The following is a 15,927-nucleotide window of genomic DNA, read 5'->3' as shown; positions in this document are numbered from 1 at the left end:
AACACCACAGTACAAAAAGTCCTGTTTCTTCTCTAATTCGAGTGTCAATGCACAGTGGGCAAAATGCATCATGAGCTGTCTATCAACAGCACTACTTTTGCTTCTGAACTATAATTAAGTTATTGAATGACTACATACAAACAATTCAAAACTGGAATCTTAACCCCCTGGGTTTGTGTGTATGTGAACGTCAACTCCAATCCATACACCATCTGTGTAGACTAGACAGAATAAAACTCAGATGCCTGTTCAATGTATAATGGGTTTGCAGTTGTAAAAGTCATACCACACTCTACCAGTAAGACAGCCAGAATGGACAGATCCACATCATGGTTTCTCATTTTTCAAACTGTACCCATGAAAACAAAGAGCTGCCTTGGAGGAGGAGTTTTACTTACTTTTCAATTGGAAGAGGATGCGGTCCAGACACAGACAACTTATAGATGAACATGAGAAATTTTCTGAAGGCGTCAAAGAAAGGCCAGTGTGATAGAAGGCAGATACATTTGTTGGAATTTATGGATTTGGAAGTAACTACTTTTCTCTCTACTGCTGTCAAGAGGCCCAGCTGCATGTGCTGCTTTTCCGTTAGCAGCTCTCGTGAGTAAGGCTCGTAAAACTGAATAGCAGCCCCATATACCTAGAGTAACAAAGAGAGAGTGGGAATGGTGACAAAGCCACAATTACAACCGTCCAATTAGAAGATTGTATGTACAGCGCTGTGTAAATTTACAGCGCTTTATAAATAAAGGTTAATAATAATAATAATAATGCATCAAAATTTAGAACAGGAGTGAGTAACATGCATCCCTCCAGGTGATTTGGACTGCAATATTCCTAGTGCCATTCTAGACAGCATAGCCAATAGTGAAGAATGCTGGGAGCTCCAGTCCAACAGGATTTTGAAGGCTGCACTTAACCCACCCCTGATTTAAAGAGAGCTGAAAATGATAATCTTGATTATGTTTTTAAATATGCATATTCTTCTATTCTGTCCTTTTCCAAGACTGCTCAGAACAAATGTTTTAGCTTAATCAGAGTGTGTTACACAAATACTAGCTTGCATGGGGGCCTCAACAACTTGGACTCAATGTGATATACCTGTGCTGAATGACAGAGGGGAAGACATGAAGAAAAGCAGTTTCAGTAAAGTGCTCTATATCTCTGCTCCTCTGTTAACCAAGAGGTTCCCAGAGCCAGAAACAAGTATCTATTAGGCTGTCAAATATTTTTCTTTGAGCCATGATTTAAAGCCTACCTAGTTAAGTAATTTTGTTGTTGCTCGCCTTCAAGTCATTCCTAACTTATGGCATCCCTAAGGTGAACCTATCACAGGGTTCTCTTGGCAAGATTTGTTCAAAGGAGGTTTGCCATTGCCTTCCCTTGAGGCTGAGAGCATGTGACTTGCCCATGGTCACCCAGTGGGTTATGAAGCATTTAAGCTTAGATATATTTATTGCTTTTATTCCCACTCCCAAGAAAAATATTTAGAAAAACACACTGTGAAAAAAAAAGCTACCTATGAATGATTTCTCACACCACCCCGATCTCCTGCACAATCAGCTTAAAGTATATGTCATGATTTTCAACCCTAATACTTCCTAAAAATTTTAAAATGCATTTACAAAATCTATTCATAATCACCACATAAAACAACTAACTTAAGGTCCACTGACTGCACTGGGTCTGTCTTAAGTACAGTGGGCTCTTGGTAAATGCTGCAGTTTGGTTCCAAGGCACCCTGTGGATGCCCAAATCCATCGATACTCAAATCCCATTAAATGGCATAGTAAGATGGTGTCTCTTGTATAAAACGACAAAATTAAGGTTTGCTTTTTGGAATTTATATATTTTTAAAACATTTTTAAAAATTTAAAATATTTTCAAACCATGGATGCTTGAATCCATGGATTCCATGGAGTTCATGGATAAAAAAAAAGTGGAGATGGAGGACTGGCTAAATCTGAACTGAATATTGTGTATTTTAAACAGCATACAACATCATGATTTCAAAACTCAAGAAACAAGATGTTTCATTTCAATAAATAAAAAATAAATTGTTTGTATGTCATATGAAAAAAAAATTAATACATTACTCCAACAAAGGAACCCTGGTGGTGCAGTGGTTAACTGCTGGTACTGCAGCCACAGAGTTCGATCCCAGGACTCCAAGGTTAACTCAGCCTTTCATAGGTTGGCAAAAGGAGTACTCAGCTTGTTGGGGGAAATTGGTTTACAGATTGTAAACTGCTTAGAGAGTGCTGAGTTCACTGTTAAGTGGTATAGAAATGTAAATCCTATTGCTATTGCTACATACCTTTTCTGCAGATGAAGCAGTCAAAACAAATGTTGAGAATACAGGTAGTGGATATTTGGTTTGGGAATCCCAGCATTCAATGGTAGCTCCCATTGGAAGACAAAACAGAGGTACGGATTCTGACAAGGGAAAGGACTCGTAGTCATCTTCTGGATATCTGAATATTAGGCCTTTTAAAAGAAAATATTTTAAAAAGGATGTCTATTATCTTATCAAGATTACAACATATACTTTTGGCAAATACAACTAATAAAAAGTGAATATAACTTCCTTGTATCAGGAGATAAACCTTATTAATCTATCTGAAATAATGCAATCTGAAACAATGATATGAAACAAAATTTAAAATCCATTCAGTTTTATCCACATTAATGTATTCACAAAAGGGACAATGGAAGCTAGCCATTCCTAGTCCTTCACCTCTGAAGGCATGCCCTATAGGACTGGAAACTAAGAGGGATTTGTGGATCCCTGGAAACTGGCCAGAGAAAGCATCTATAACCAAAACTATCACCAGTGCCTGCTTTGGCACATTTAAAAACTAAACCAAAATCTATGCTTGCTCCACTTCTTTATGTGCTGATGTAAATCACTTCAAAATTAAAGCTTTCCTATATCTGTCTATATTTAATTTTTTTAAAATTGTAAAAATTTTAAAGTGTTTCTATCTTGTGAGACCCCTTGAATCCCTTTTTGGGAGAAAGGCACCATAAAAATAAATGAATAAATAAATAAATGTCAAGATGCCCATCATTCTGTGTTGCAGTCCATTCTGTCTATCCACCAGATGTACTAGTGGCCCTTCTCTGTATTATCCCCGCTAATCCCATCAAAATACTGTGAAGCCAAGCAGCATTCTTCAGTAACACACTGTATGACTCAATGCCTGAAAGCCTACATGTCTACTTTGACTCTCCACTTTTTGAGGAACTCAGATCTAAAGTCAAGAGAATCAGTGTCTTTTGGTCAACAAATATAGTTTGCCCAATTACTCCTGAATTTCTGACTTCAGGAATCTGGAAGAATATGTTTCTAGGTAGCATAATCCATTCTAGCACAACAGGGCCTGGATTTCCAACTGGTTTATTTTGCAGTTCTGCGCTATTCATTCTGACTGAACTGAAAACCAGTATGATGCAGTGAGCAGGCTGCTATACATGTTCAAATCCCTACTCAACTTATTAAAAGTATACAATTAAGGATAGGGCAGGACACCATGCAAGTTGCTCTAATTTATTTGGAGAAGGACAGAATAAGCATACTCAAATACATTTTTTGTATTTGGAGAAGGATAGAATAAGTATGCTCAAATACATTTTTTGTTTAATGAAACACAAGACTCAACCAAAGGGAAATGATGGCAGCTCTTCAAATCAAGTAATTTCAACTCATCTATTTAACAAGAAAATTTGATACTGTAAAATACATTTCAGTCTCCATAAATGTTTCATATATCTGCACTTTTTGAACTTTACCTGCTTTATATGCAATTGAATTAGAAGCTGGAACAGACTTCTTATAGCACAGGTATACACTGGAACCCCACTATAAGGGAACATATAGGGTCAATATCAAATTCAGACACAGAAAACATGGACAAAAATACAAGAATGCTTTGAAGTTTTGTACTAATGGTGTGTATCTGTGTACACACACACACACACACAATTTGGTTCACATGTGTGCATAATCACTCAGTTGACTCTATGGAGAACTGGCTAATGTCTTAAAGACCAGCCTTGTATGAACTGGTAATCCTTTGGATATGTTGATTTTAAGAGAAAATGTAGTTCTACATTATAAATACACTGTTTTTGTTTTTAATTTCTGTTTATTTTAATAGCTATATTTAGAGTTTGCTTGGTTTTTTTTTTAAATCTTAATAAATGGGGACAATAATGACCACCACCATCATGTGTGCAGGGCAACATGAAAATTCTGTTTTGTTTTCATGCCTCATTAAAACTTTCAAGCTATTATTTAAAGCTGCAGTTGTTAAGGCCATGAAGCCATAAAAAAAACAGAGGTATTACTCATTAGTTCTGATTCTGTATTTTATGTTAAGCCATGTATTAATGGCTTCAGAACCACAAGGTCTACTTTTCCTGAACCCAAGTGCTTTTATTTAGAAAACAACTTTGAAAAGAAATGTTTGCTTCTATGGCTAATACTGCAAACACTACGAATGTTAAAACTCAGTAGTGCATTTTGCAGTTAACTTATTATCCACAATGGAGACAATGAATAGATTATAGAAAATAAAAGTAGTTTCAAAGGTAAATCTATTTTCATTTTCATTTAAATAATTGCAGCTGTTATTTATGTCAGAATTAAGAATCACAGTTTTTATCAGTACAACATGTGCACTCTTCCAAAGCCCAACACTTGTTTTTATTCCCACCCTGTGCTTTGAAGGAAAATACAGTACACTCAGCCCTCTACATTTGCGAGGGTTAGGCACACAAGACCCCTGTGAATATGGAAAAAATGTGAATAACTCCCCCCAACCCCATGGAAGCCAGTTAAATGGAGGGGTGGGTGGGAGAAAATGAACAGGCGAGCACACTCCCCTTTTCCCCCCACCCTCTAGTCCCTTTAACTGGTTCCCTGTCACTTTCCCAGACAGACAATGCCTACCTTCTCTGGGCTCCCATCCACCTGGGAAATAGGCTTGGAAGGGATGGATTAACCCCCCCCCTCTTTTTCGGGTGTATCAATGCCTGGGGAAGGAAGGTACTCATCCGCCTGGGAAAGAGACCTGGAGGGGATGGATCCATCCTATCCAAACCTCTTTCCCAGGTAGATGGGAGCCTGCCTTGCCCAGGCACCCATCCAACTAGGAAAGGGAGGGGATGGATCCATCCTCTCTAATCCTCTTTCCTAGACTTCCTGGGGAAGGCAGATATCTGACGGGGAAAGAGGCAGGGTTGGCGTGCGCACTCTTTTCAACTTCTCCCTCCTGGGGTTCCCCGCCTCAAGAAGAAAAGTCTGGGAGGAAGGAGGTGGAGTGCACACACACACACAGCCTTGACCTCACAAATAATCAAAACCGTGAATGTCAAAGCTGTGAATGTGCAGGGCCGAGTGTAATTGGCTCTCTCACAGGTATAATTCTGGCTGCAACAGTGGAGAAAGGGCGAAACATAGAGCTGGGGAAATTGAAGTGGGGTAAATGGTATCCAAAGTTTAATATGTTGGGTAGGAGCAGAGTAGAGTTTTTTTTTTTAAGGTCTAAATCTAAGTATGATCCACTGAAGCAATGGGATTTACATAAGTGTTGACTTTCCATTCAGCAGTTGTAACTGGATTTAGGTCTTCAATAGCAGCAACCAGAGTTTCTGCCCAACCCACCACTTCATTACTGTTTTAGACAACATATTATTCTCACCATGCCACAATTTAGATTCTTGTCAACTTTGCAGAAAGTATGAGGAGGGGTTTCTCCTTTGCTGGTTACAATAACACAGATGTCCGTAACAGCCAAGGAGTTCTGAGGTCGTACTGGAAAAGCCCTCCGATAGGTGATGAAGATCCGCTGGGAAGTGGCTGAACTGTTATTGACATTAGCACAACGGCCATATGGAGTAGCCTGGATCACCTCACAACCTGACATTAAACGCTCCTTTCCTTCATATAAAACTCTGCAAGGAGCAAGGAATAATGGACACATGAGTATTTCACACATATAAATCAAGTTATTTGTCAATGCACTGTACAATTACACCTCTCTGTACAAATGCAAAAAATGACTCTCAAAATAGGGAACATCAAGACAATTCTGATTGCCTGCTAACAGCTGCAAGAAGCAGGTTCAATTTTTCCAAAAATTGAATGGAAACCTAAGACAAGAGATTTCAAAATGGCAGTTTAATGCACTTGTATGTGGCATCCCTTTGCCCAAAGTTTTTGAAAACTCATTTGCCACTGGTCACTTTTGAAATATATCTGTGTATGCACCGTAATATACTTAGCTCTCTTATTTCCATTTCAATCTCTCTCTCTCTCCCTCTCTCTCTCTCTCACACACACACACACACAGAGAGGGGGGGGAGACATGCACGGAAATAAAGAAGATACTATGAGTACATGCCAGTGATAATGACAACAACAAAAAGATCTCATCTGAAGATGGGTCTGCAAATCATTTTTTAAACTCAAGCAACAATTTTTTAAAAAAGAACCATTTGCTGCTATCTTACAGCAAACGTCATAAGCACTTCAGCATCAGTGTCGCTCTTAAACAATGTAGTGGGAATAAGGAAAGTGAAAGACATGAAAGGTCGTTTTTGTACTCTTCTCTAGTTTAATCAATATTTATATGAACTGTAATTTCACAAACTTTTTGAACAATATACAGTGCGCGCCCATGCCATACACGGGTGCACTATACGTGGCTTCCAGCATAAGCAGAAGCCACAGAGAGAAAAACAATGGTGCCCGCGCCGCCACAAACACACGCTCCATTGTTTCCAATGGGATGCGAGCATATGCGGATTTTCCTTTATGCGGGGGGATCTGTTCCGGATCCCCCCGCGTAAGGGGAGGACCCACTGTATAGCAAAAGCATCCATCTGGATCAAGTTACTTTTTAAACTAGAGCAAGTAGCCTGGTGCCCTCCAAATATTTTGGAATACGCTTTCCACAATGCCTGACCATTGGTCATTCTGACTGGGGTTGATGGCATTTGTAGTGCAAAACATCTGAAGGGTATCTGACTGCCTAGATGTTCCAGACCACGCAAAAATCACATTTGGACTAACAAGCCCAAACATGGAAGCATGTAATGGACCATGAACTTTCTACGTTTTATGCTAGCCATGGGTTTACTACTGTTGCTACAGAACCACTGTTCTAATGGCCCAGGGTCCAAAACCAGTAATTTATAAATAACATTCGAAGAGGCAGAAGCCATCATTCACCAGATTCTGTGGCACTGTAACACCTATCAGCGCTATCACTCTATTGTGATCTATAAACATCAAGCCTATCTCAGTGTTTCTGTATTCCATAAAAGCACGTGTCAAAGTGCAGAGAACATGGCTCTTGTCTACAGACTTTCTGTATGTGGCCCCTGAACTCTGTATAACCTCACACAGAAGCCACTTCTTCCTTATACAATCTTACAGTAGTAGAACATCAGATTAGATTACTACCAAATTGGGGGACACATTCCCCCCTTCACATATAGTCTTACTGCAATGCCATCATCTCAAGACATTGTGGCTAATGATCAGGGCAATAGGAACTGCAATTCAACAACAATGCAAGCGGAAGATGCTCCTCATCTCTAAATTACAAGAACTGTTATGGGAGCAGAAGTGGGGAAAAAGAGAGACATGTATATATAGACCAAAGTTCTGTATCACACTGGGAAGTGCAAAGCTCCACCAGATATAATGGTATGTCCTTCCCCCTCCTTGAGTCTCCCCATATCTCTCCTGTTGATGGAGTGTCCCCACCCCAGTCATGCGGTGACAAGGGGATAGCCAGGCAGCAGTTGAATGCACTTTATCAGCTGGCTACAAAGCCTAAGCACTTAAAATCACTAGATCCCATCTGATCTTGGAAAATAAGCAGGGTCAACCCGGTTTAGTACTTTGAAGGGAGACCGGCAACATATACCAAGTGACACAGGCTATATTTAAGAGAAAAGAACTGACAAAACCGTATCTGAATATTCCTTACCTAAGAAATCTCTATGAAATTCAGGGGACCGCCCTAAGTTGACAGACAATTTGAACATGCACACACGCACACACAAAATAAGAAAGGTATCCTTCTGGATGATTTTGAGATCCTCTAGGGGTCTAGGAAAGTAACATCACCTTCCTGTGGCAGGCAAGCAATCACTGCCTGATCATACCCCATTATCCCTTGCCACTGAATGGCAGGGGTGATGCCATGGTACAATTACTAGTAAAGGAAAGCCTCAGGAGATTATCATGGCTGGCAGAGCTGAATTCTTCCAGTGGTGCTGATTACATTCGGCCCTCCATATCCATGGATTTTTTATCTATTGTCCACAGATCAAGCATCCATGGCTTGAAAATATTTTTAAAATATATAAATTCCAAACCTTGATTTTGCCATTTTATATAAGGAACACCATTTTACAATCCATTTTATTTATTGGGACTTGAACATCCACAGATTTTTGTATCCACGGGGGGTTCTGGAACCAACATCAAGGGCCCACTGGCTAAGTTGGTCTTATGCCTGTATGTGTCAACCACAGGATGCCAATTCTAGTATTGTTTCTCAGGACAGACATGCTGTTTATTTTCTGACTGATTACTGTTGACTGTCCTAAGCCAACAAAATGTGTCAATTAGAACATTCTATGCAACTTCATGCATCAATATGTTCAGTTCAGCACTGGTTGACATCATCAGGAGCACAGTATAATATCTTTAGACAGTTTCGCATAAAACTCCTCAGGCAAATTTTGGAACATGTGAACTACCAGACCTGGTACTTCTCTCCAGTTCTTCCTCTTTGACCTTCTTTCACACACAGTCCAATCTTATACATAGACTCAGCAGTAAATTGTACTGAATTAACAGGTCTTACTGTCAAGCAAACTGACATAGAATTGCAGCCTTTATCTCAAACATCAGTGACCTAACCCTCCTGATATATCAAACCACCACTAACATTTCTTTCCAATACCTACTATATTGATTAGAAGGCATTATCAAAGTTCTACTCTTCAGATGTTTCAAAGTCTCTCTCACTAACATAGATCCTTTCCCTTCTCACCACAACACTGCTGTCCATGACCAATATAAAGCCAACTCACCCAACGTCAGTAAGAGGTGGCTTGTCCCTGCTCCTCTTGTAGCAAAGAAAAAGCTCTGGACTTTTAAGACTCCCATAGTTCAAGTTGGCTTGAAGTGCTGTTGGAGTGGATTCGACACACGTGTATCCCTCAGGAACCGTTTCACCTGCTGACTTGATGATGACAGCAAGATCTGTAATTGGAGCCTTCGGACCAAGGGACTTTGTTTCAGAGCGATTTATTTCTTGATCCAGAAGTGTTGATGTATCGGTGAGTCCTGCCACTACAAAATAGTCCACAACTCTTGGGCCTTTATCTTCTATCATAGTTGTGTCTGGGATTCCTGGGGTAACAACAAAAGAAAGAAACAAAGTTCACATCAAGAGCTATCTTATCCCAGTCAATCAGTTGTTTAGCCCTGTCATGAGAAAAACAACAGCACTACAACAACTGACAAAATGAAGACACAACATGTTAAACACATCCAAGCATACAACTGGTTGAGGGTTACCATGCCAAAATAAACTTTCCTGGCTTCAAGCTGCCTCAATGAGATAACAGCATTTCTTCCGTTCCAACAAGGTTCCCTTGATGCTACCACTCCTAAATTCTTGATGGACTAAACAACAATCCCTTTGCCAAATAGCCGCAGCCATGACATTTCTATGTAATTTAGTTGTGGGCCACATCCATACACACCCACACTCAACACACATGAACCATAACCAATTAGACAGAGCCAATGAAAGTAATTATTGCTTTTATATTTACACACAGAAAAAGTAACAAAAAGAAGATACTGGGTATAAAAATGACACAAATTTGCTAGTCTAAACAAATCCTTCCCATTTTAATACTATAAAAATGTTGCTAGTTAATGTTGTTATATGCCTTCAAGTCAACTCTGATTTATTGCAACCCACTCTGGCCTGTTACAGACTGCCAAAATAAAGCTGCTTCGGGTCTCTTTGGAGGTATGCTATTTAAATGATGCATGGGTCCTAAGAGTCCGGAGTTCGCACCAAAGCCACACTCCAGTCCTAAGCACTGGAGTGCAGCTTTGGTGCAGCTTCCCGATTCTTAGGATGCATGCATCATTTAAACAGCATACCTCCAAAGAGACCTGAAGCAGCTTTATTTTGGCAGTCTGTAACAGGCCTCTGAGAGTTTTTTTGGCAAGATTTATTCTGAGATTTTCCAAGGCCTTCTTCTATGGCTGAGAGAGTATGACTAGCCCAGCACCACCCAATGGGTTTCCATGGCTGAACAGGGATCAGATCCCTGATCTCCCAGAGTCCAACATTCAAACCTACTTCACTATACTGGCTCTGTTAATTAACCACTGGCTTAGAAAGTTTAAGCATTCAGAAAGGCAACTTTGTTTATTTATACCAGCCTGTGATTTTAAAAGTTTCAATACAGTTGAGTCATCATTTTATATCTAGGGACCTCCTTGCTGATTCCATCCAAAACGTAACAGCGAGAACAATTATAAGGAAGTTGCCAGTTTAAAATCTATATAGTTATATGGTTCTGCTTCTCACAACTGGCATTCTGTTGTTGTTGTTGCTGTAATATTAAAATGTCCAGGTACATCAGGTACATAAATATATTACATACAGTTATATTCCTCTGTAATGGACAGAAAACAGGGACACTCTATAGCACACCTACAGCTTCCTATTTAATACAAAAAATGTTTTTTACATACTTCCTCCAGAGTCATATCTCACTTCCTCATCAACACTTATTCAGACAATATGTGAAATTCCTCCTCCACCATTTAATGAAGCCTTAAGAGAAAACACCTTGACAGATGCATAACAAAAGAAGTGAAGTTACTTGTTTAGTAAAATAATAAAATCATAATATAACTAAGGTTGTACTTTTGTTATTAGAAAAAGCATTCAAAGTAACTTGTTACTTATAATCCATTATTTCTGCTAGTTACCTATACCTATTTATTTCTGACCCTACCCGCAAAAAACAAATACAGAGGAGGAAGGCTGGCCATGCTGACAACAATAATCTTCATCTAAAAGAATGGCAACTGTCCACTGACAGAACAGCATTCATAAGCAGAACAAATTCCCCCTCCTCCCTACAGTCCATGAACATGAAACCCTCCAAATTTTCTTTGGAGGATTAGGGAACCCTCTGAAGCAAACTTAGAGGCCACACAGGAAGCTTCAGGACAAAACTGACATGTCCACTGCTCAAGCAGAGGCCCACTAGCACACTTTTGGATGTAGACTACTCTGAAATTATGAAAAATGAATGTTCAAGGTCACTGTAATACAATACAGTATATGCTTTATTTAAAAATTAACTGCCACATGCATCCTCACCCGGTATAATATTTCACTATTTGCCAAACGTTTATACAATTACATTCATGTCTGCCAAACAGAACCTAGCTGATTCCTCAATGTCAAATCCATCACAGTGAAAATGAAAGGATAGGATAATATGATCTAGGAAATGTGGAAAATTGCTAAATCAAAAATTCTATGAAATAGGTGGTGAAAATAATAGGGAATTTTTATTATGATGATTATTGCTGTTGTGTGCCTTCAACTTGTTGCTGGCTTACGGTGATCCTAAGGCAAACCTATCACGGGGTTTTCTAAAGCTGTGAGTATGTGACTTGCCCAAAGTCACTCAGTGAATTTCCATTGCCAAGAGGAGATTCAAGCCCTGATCTCCAGAGTCACAGTCCAAACCACAGCACCATGTAGCATGTGATAATTCAGTTCAGTCAGTTTTTAAATTTCACAGGAGATTCACATCCTTTGCCAGTTAGCAGTACTGTAGGCACACACTTCTGAATCATAAGACAGGTTTCAACTGAAAATCTTGGCACCAAGGTACTGCATGTCAGCACAATACTAAATAAGCAGCTTCCCAATTTTTCATTATATTATCTAACCTGTATTCCAACAAAAAGACAATAATACTGGAGGAGAATGACGTGGCATATATGGCTTTGGTTCACGCTATTTGAAGGTCCATATCTCCCTTTATGAGGCTATCAGAGCTCTAAGATCTTCTGGAGATATATTTCTCTCTGTCCCATCTTCTTCTCAGGTTCATTTGATGGGATGAAGGGAAGAGGGCTTTCTCAGTGGCTGCTCCCAACTTTGGAATTCCCTTCTTAAAGAGGCCAGGACGGCCCTGTCCTTGCTTTCTTTCCATCAATAAACAGTAAACAAACAAACAAACAAGTTAAAATATTTTTGCTGTCACTTTTAGAAATAAATGGAGGTGCACTTTTAATGTTGTTAATGTAGTCTTTTAATGACGTGTAATGTTTTTAGTGTTTAATGTGTTTAACTTTTTAAACTGTTATGTAAATAATCTTTATATTTATACTTTAACTGACATAGGAGATCAGTATACTAGACTATACTCCACTATGGGCCATTCAATCATAAGCCAGAAATTCAGATGCAGGATCATCCTAGCATTTATAATACACCTGTTTGGTTTTGCTTTGGGTTTGGCAAGGAATCAAGAATAGCTGACTTCACTTTGAGAAGGATTCAAGAATAACAGCTGAGTTAGTTTTAACAAGGAGTTTGCTTTGCTTTAAGAAGAAATGTTGCTTTTTATGTGGTTTTTACTGTTGAGACGTAAAGCTAGATCTGGGGTAAATCATTAAGTTATTTGCCTCTAATTAACTGTTTATTAGATTGCAAACATAAGTACAACCATGTATAACAACAAACTAACAGCTGCCTTTGCCTTCCTTCTTGCACGTTCATAGTTGTGAGGATCTCAGTAAACTACTTTTACATACTTTTGAGAATTTTGGTTGATCCTAATAAAAGTATTAGCCAACAGTAGATTTCATTTTCATTCATGGACTAGGAGGTTATCTTTGTATTTTTTTTAAAAAAAACCACTCATCTCCTGTTCATCAGTGTATATGAACTGAATTCCTTTCTCTTACTACAGTTTAGTTCTGTTTTCAGAAATCTTTCCAACTTAAAGTGAAGATGGCACTCTCACAGACAGTGCCTGATCTGTGGAATAAATACATTTCTACTAAGCTGAGAAGGTGTTTTGTTTGGTCTTTGTTGTAGTTGTTATCTGCTCTTGAGTCAACTTCGGCTCATGGCGACCCTGTGGATGAGACACCTCCAAGAACCCCTATCTTCCACCTCTCTACTTAGTTCCTGGTCTTTAAGGAAATGTATTTGGTTAGCTTTTTCTTTCAATTCGCTATGTAGCAGATCTATCCATAGCAAATATTCAATACCATGCCTATCCCTGAATTAAATAGACAAAATAAGCTTTAACAGAGCTCTTACAGCTCCTACCTATGGTAAATGGATTAAACCCTGGGAAAGGTGGTACTGTATTTCTCAACAATCCCTTTGACAGCAGGATTACCCAGCACATGCCAGAACTGAGCTCTTAAGGAGGTAGACCCATCAGTGTTTTCTGGGAAATGATACTAAAACATTTTCAAGTTAAACTGAACCCAGAAGAGCAAACTCAGGACATCTCTACCCTTTATTCAAACCAGAATAATGTGACAATAATATTTAGGACCAAAGGAATATGACAACGATTGCTAACGTGTAAATATTTATATTTGTTTCTTCCTTTCTACATTGCTCTGAGGTGTGTAGCCCTAAAAATTGGCTACTGCTTTTATTTATTATTTATTCAAGGCATTTATTTATTGTCCCCCAACCTTCCAGGGACCCTGAGCCAATGCAGATAAGGCTTCAAGATTATCTTTAAAATGACAGCTTTCCAATAACAACACATTCTCTGTCATTTACTCTCCCTAGAAGCCAAGAAGACTAAACTGAGACTTGACTCATTAGGAAAAAAAAGCTTGACAAGGTAGAAGACAGTAATAAAAAAGGGAGCCTGCATTACAAATGGATACAAATAATAATGATATCCTTCAGCATTTGGGGGTTTGTTTGAGAGCAAGATTGGGCAATGTAACTCAAAGTTCCTACATTTATGAAGCAAAATATAGTATTTAGGTTAAGTATTTATCAAAAACGCTTGGGAACATAAGTGCTCTGGGTTTCAGATTTTTTTTATTTTGGAATACCTTTATTTGCATATACATACATAATGAGATATCTAGGAGATGGACACAAGTCTAGGAAGCCTGAGTCTGCAAGACCTAAGCAGGGCTGTTGATGATAGCCTGACTTGGAGGCCTCTCATTCATAGGATTGTCATAAATCAAAGTCAATTTAATGGCAGTTAACAACAATCTCTAAGGAGGAAGCCAACAACAAAACTGATATTTCCCTTGCTTTTGGACTGATATTTCCCTTGCTTTTTTTTTTTATATATTATCTTATCCTGAATATCCATTTTCCATTCTGAAGCACAGGAAGATCCAAATGGGTCACTCACCTGAAATGCCCCTACAGGGGATTTCATTCTGGGCAGACCACACACACATGAGGGTCTTGGTTCTCTTTTTAGGCTGAGACCACTGCACTGAAAATGAATGTACATATACTTTCCTTACTATGTTCCAAATAAAAACAATGTAAAAGTGTTATTTGAATGGCATATTCTCCAACATTGTTGTCAATGTTTAATAATATTGCCACCAGTGACATCACAAGGAGTTCAATCTCAGAGCCTGGGGTAGACCTGACCTGGTAATCCTAATTTATTACTATTCCTTTATTATAGGGATCCCACACCGGCTTGCAGGATTGCACTTATTCTGGAGAAATATCACATTCATCCAGCACTTAAAGAACTGGATACAGAGTTGTGCTCATGAAGATTCTGCTGGTGCACAGAGATGATGCTGGCCAGTTCTTCCATTACTTTGCAGCCCAAAGAAGTTGCTCTGTCGTGTCACCATCAACCTCAGCCTGAAACTATCTACAGAACAAGTTCACCTTCAGGACAGCTACAAAATGGGCATCTAAGCACCGCACTATATCGCAAACCTATGGACCACTGCATGTACTTCCATGCCTCCAGTTTCCACCCTGAACACAGCACCAGTTCCACAGTCTACAGCCAAGTCCTCCAATACAATCACATCTGTTCAGACCCACAAAACGGGGATGCCAAACTCAAGGAATTACAACAAACATTCCGCAAACTACAGCACCCACCACATGCAGTGAAAAAACAAACAGACAAGGCAAGACTTGTACCCAGGATTGATCTATTACAGAACAGATTGAAGAGGGAAAATGACAGAACCCCACTAGTGGTCACATACAGCTCCCAACTGGGACCTCTTGGGCGCATCATCAATAAACTACAACCCATTCTGGACAATAATGTCACTCTTTCAAGGATTCTTAGTGGCAGACCTTTACTTGCCCACAGATAGCTTCCAAACCTTAAACAGATACTCACTTAAAGGAAGACACACGACACAGATGGGGACACTGGTACTAAGCTTTACCACAAACCAAGATGCCAACTCTGCCCACAAATTTATCCAGGAAATGTCATCACAAGACCTAATGGAATCACCCACAATATTAAGGGGACCTTAAACGTGATCATCCTCCAATGTGATTTGTTTAAATGACACACACATCTTAAGAGGCCAAAGCTGTGCCAAAGCAGTCCTTAGGACTGGAGCATGGCTTTGGTGTGGCTTCCAGCCTCTTAGGACATATGCATCGTTTAAACAGCATACCTCCAAAGTGACCCAAAGCAGCTTTATTTTGTCCTGTCTGTTCGGGCCCCCTTACTTACAAGTAGAGATGAATAGGATTGTTCAGGTCCAGCAGTTTATCCGTATGCCGGCTGTAACTTTTGAGTGTACGTAACACAACATGATACACACACATTAAATTTACACATTTAAAAACT

General features: G+C 39.3%; 1 protein-coding gene across 3 annotated transcripts in view; it reads right to left on the bottom strand.

Moving 5' to 3' along the window:
* Positions 1-15,927, bottom strand: part of LOC149323138 (DENN domain-containing protein 4C-like) — a 98,926-nt gene that overhangs the window by 63,578 nt on the left and 19,421 nt on the right. For 2 of the 3 annotated variants that reach the window (XM_089487800.1, XM_089487809.1), the window contains exons 2-6: positions 9,118-9,439; positions 5,706-5,958; positions 3,793-3,862; positions 2,318-2,487; positions 399-640 (exon numbers count right to left, since the gene is read on the bottom strand). In XM_089487800.1, the coding sequence (XP_089343926.1) occupies positions 399-640; positions 2,318-2,487; positions 3,793-3,862; positions 5,706-5,958; positions 9,118-9,422 (1,040 nt within the window). In that variant the 5' untranslated portion in view covers positions 9,423-9,439. Of the gene's footprint in view, positions 1-398; positions 641-2,317; positions 2,488-3,792; positions 3,863-5,705; positions 5,959-9,117; positions 9,440-11,053; positions 11,069-15,927 lie in introns of those variants that run through there. The other variant, XM_089487811.1, reaches the window with a different exon arrangement.

The sequence above is a fragment of the Sceloporus occidentalis genome, unplaced genomic scaffold (assembly GCF_023333645.1).
Source record: "Sceloporus occidentalis isolate IW3139 unplaced genomic scaffold, rSceOcc1.0.p SCAF_1, whole genome shotgun sequence".
Lineage (NCBI taxonomy): Eukaryota > Metazoa > Chordata > Lepidosauria > Squamata > Phrynosomatidae > Sceloporus > Sceloporus occidentalis.
The sequence above is the reverse complement of the archived record's forward strand: the minus strand, read 5'-3'. Positions and strand labels throughout refer to the sequence as shown.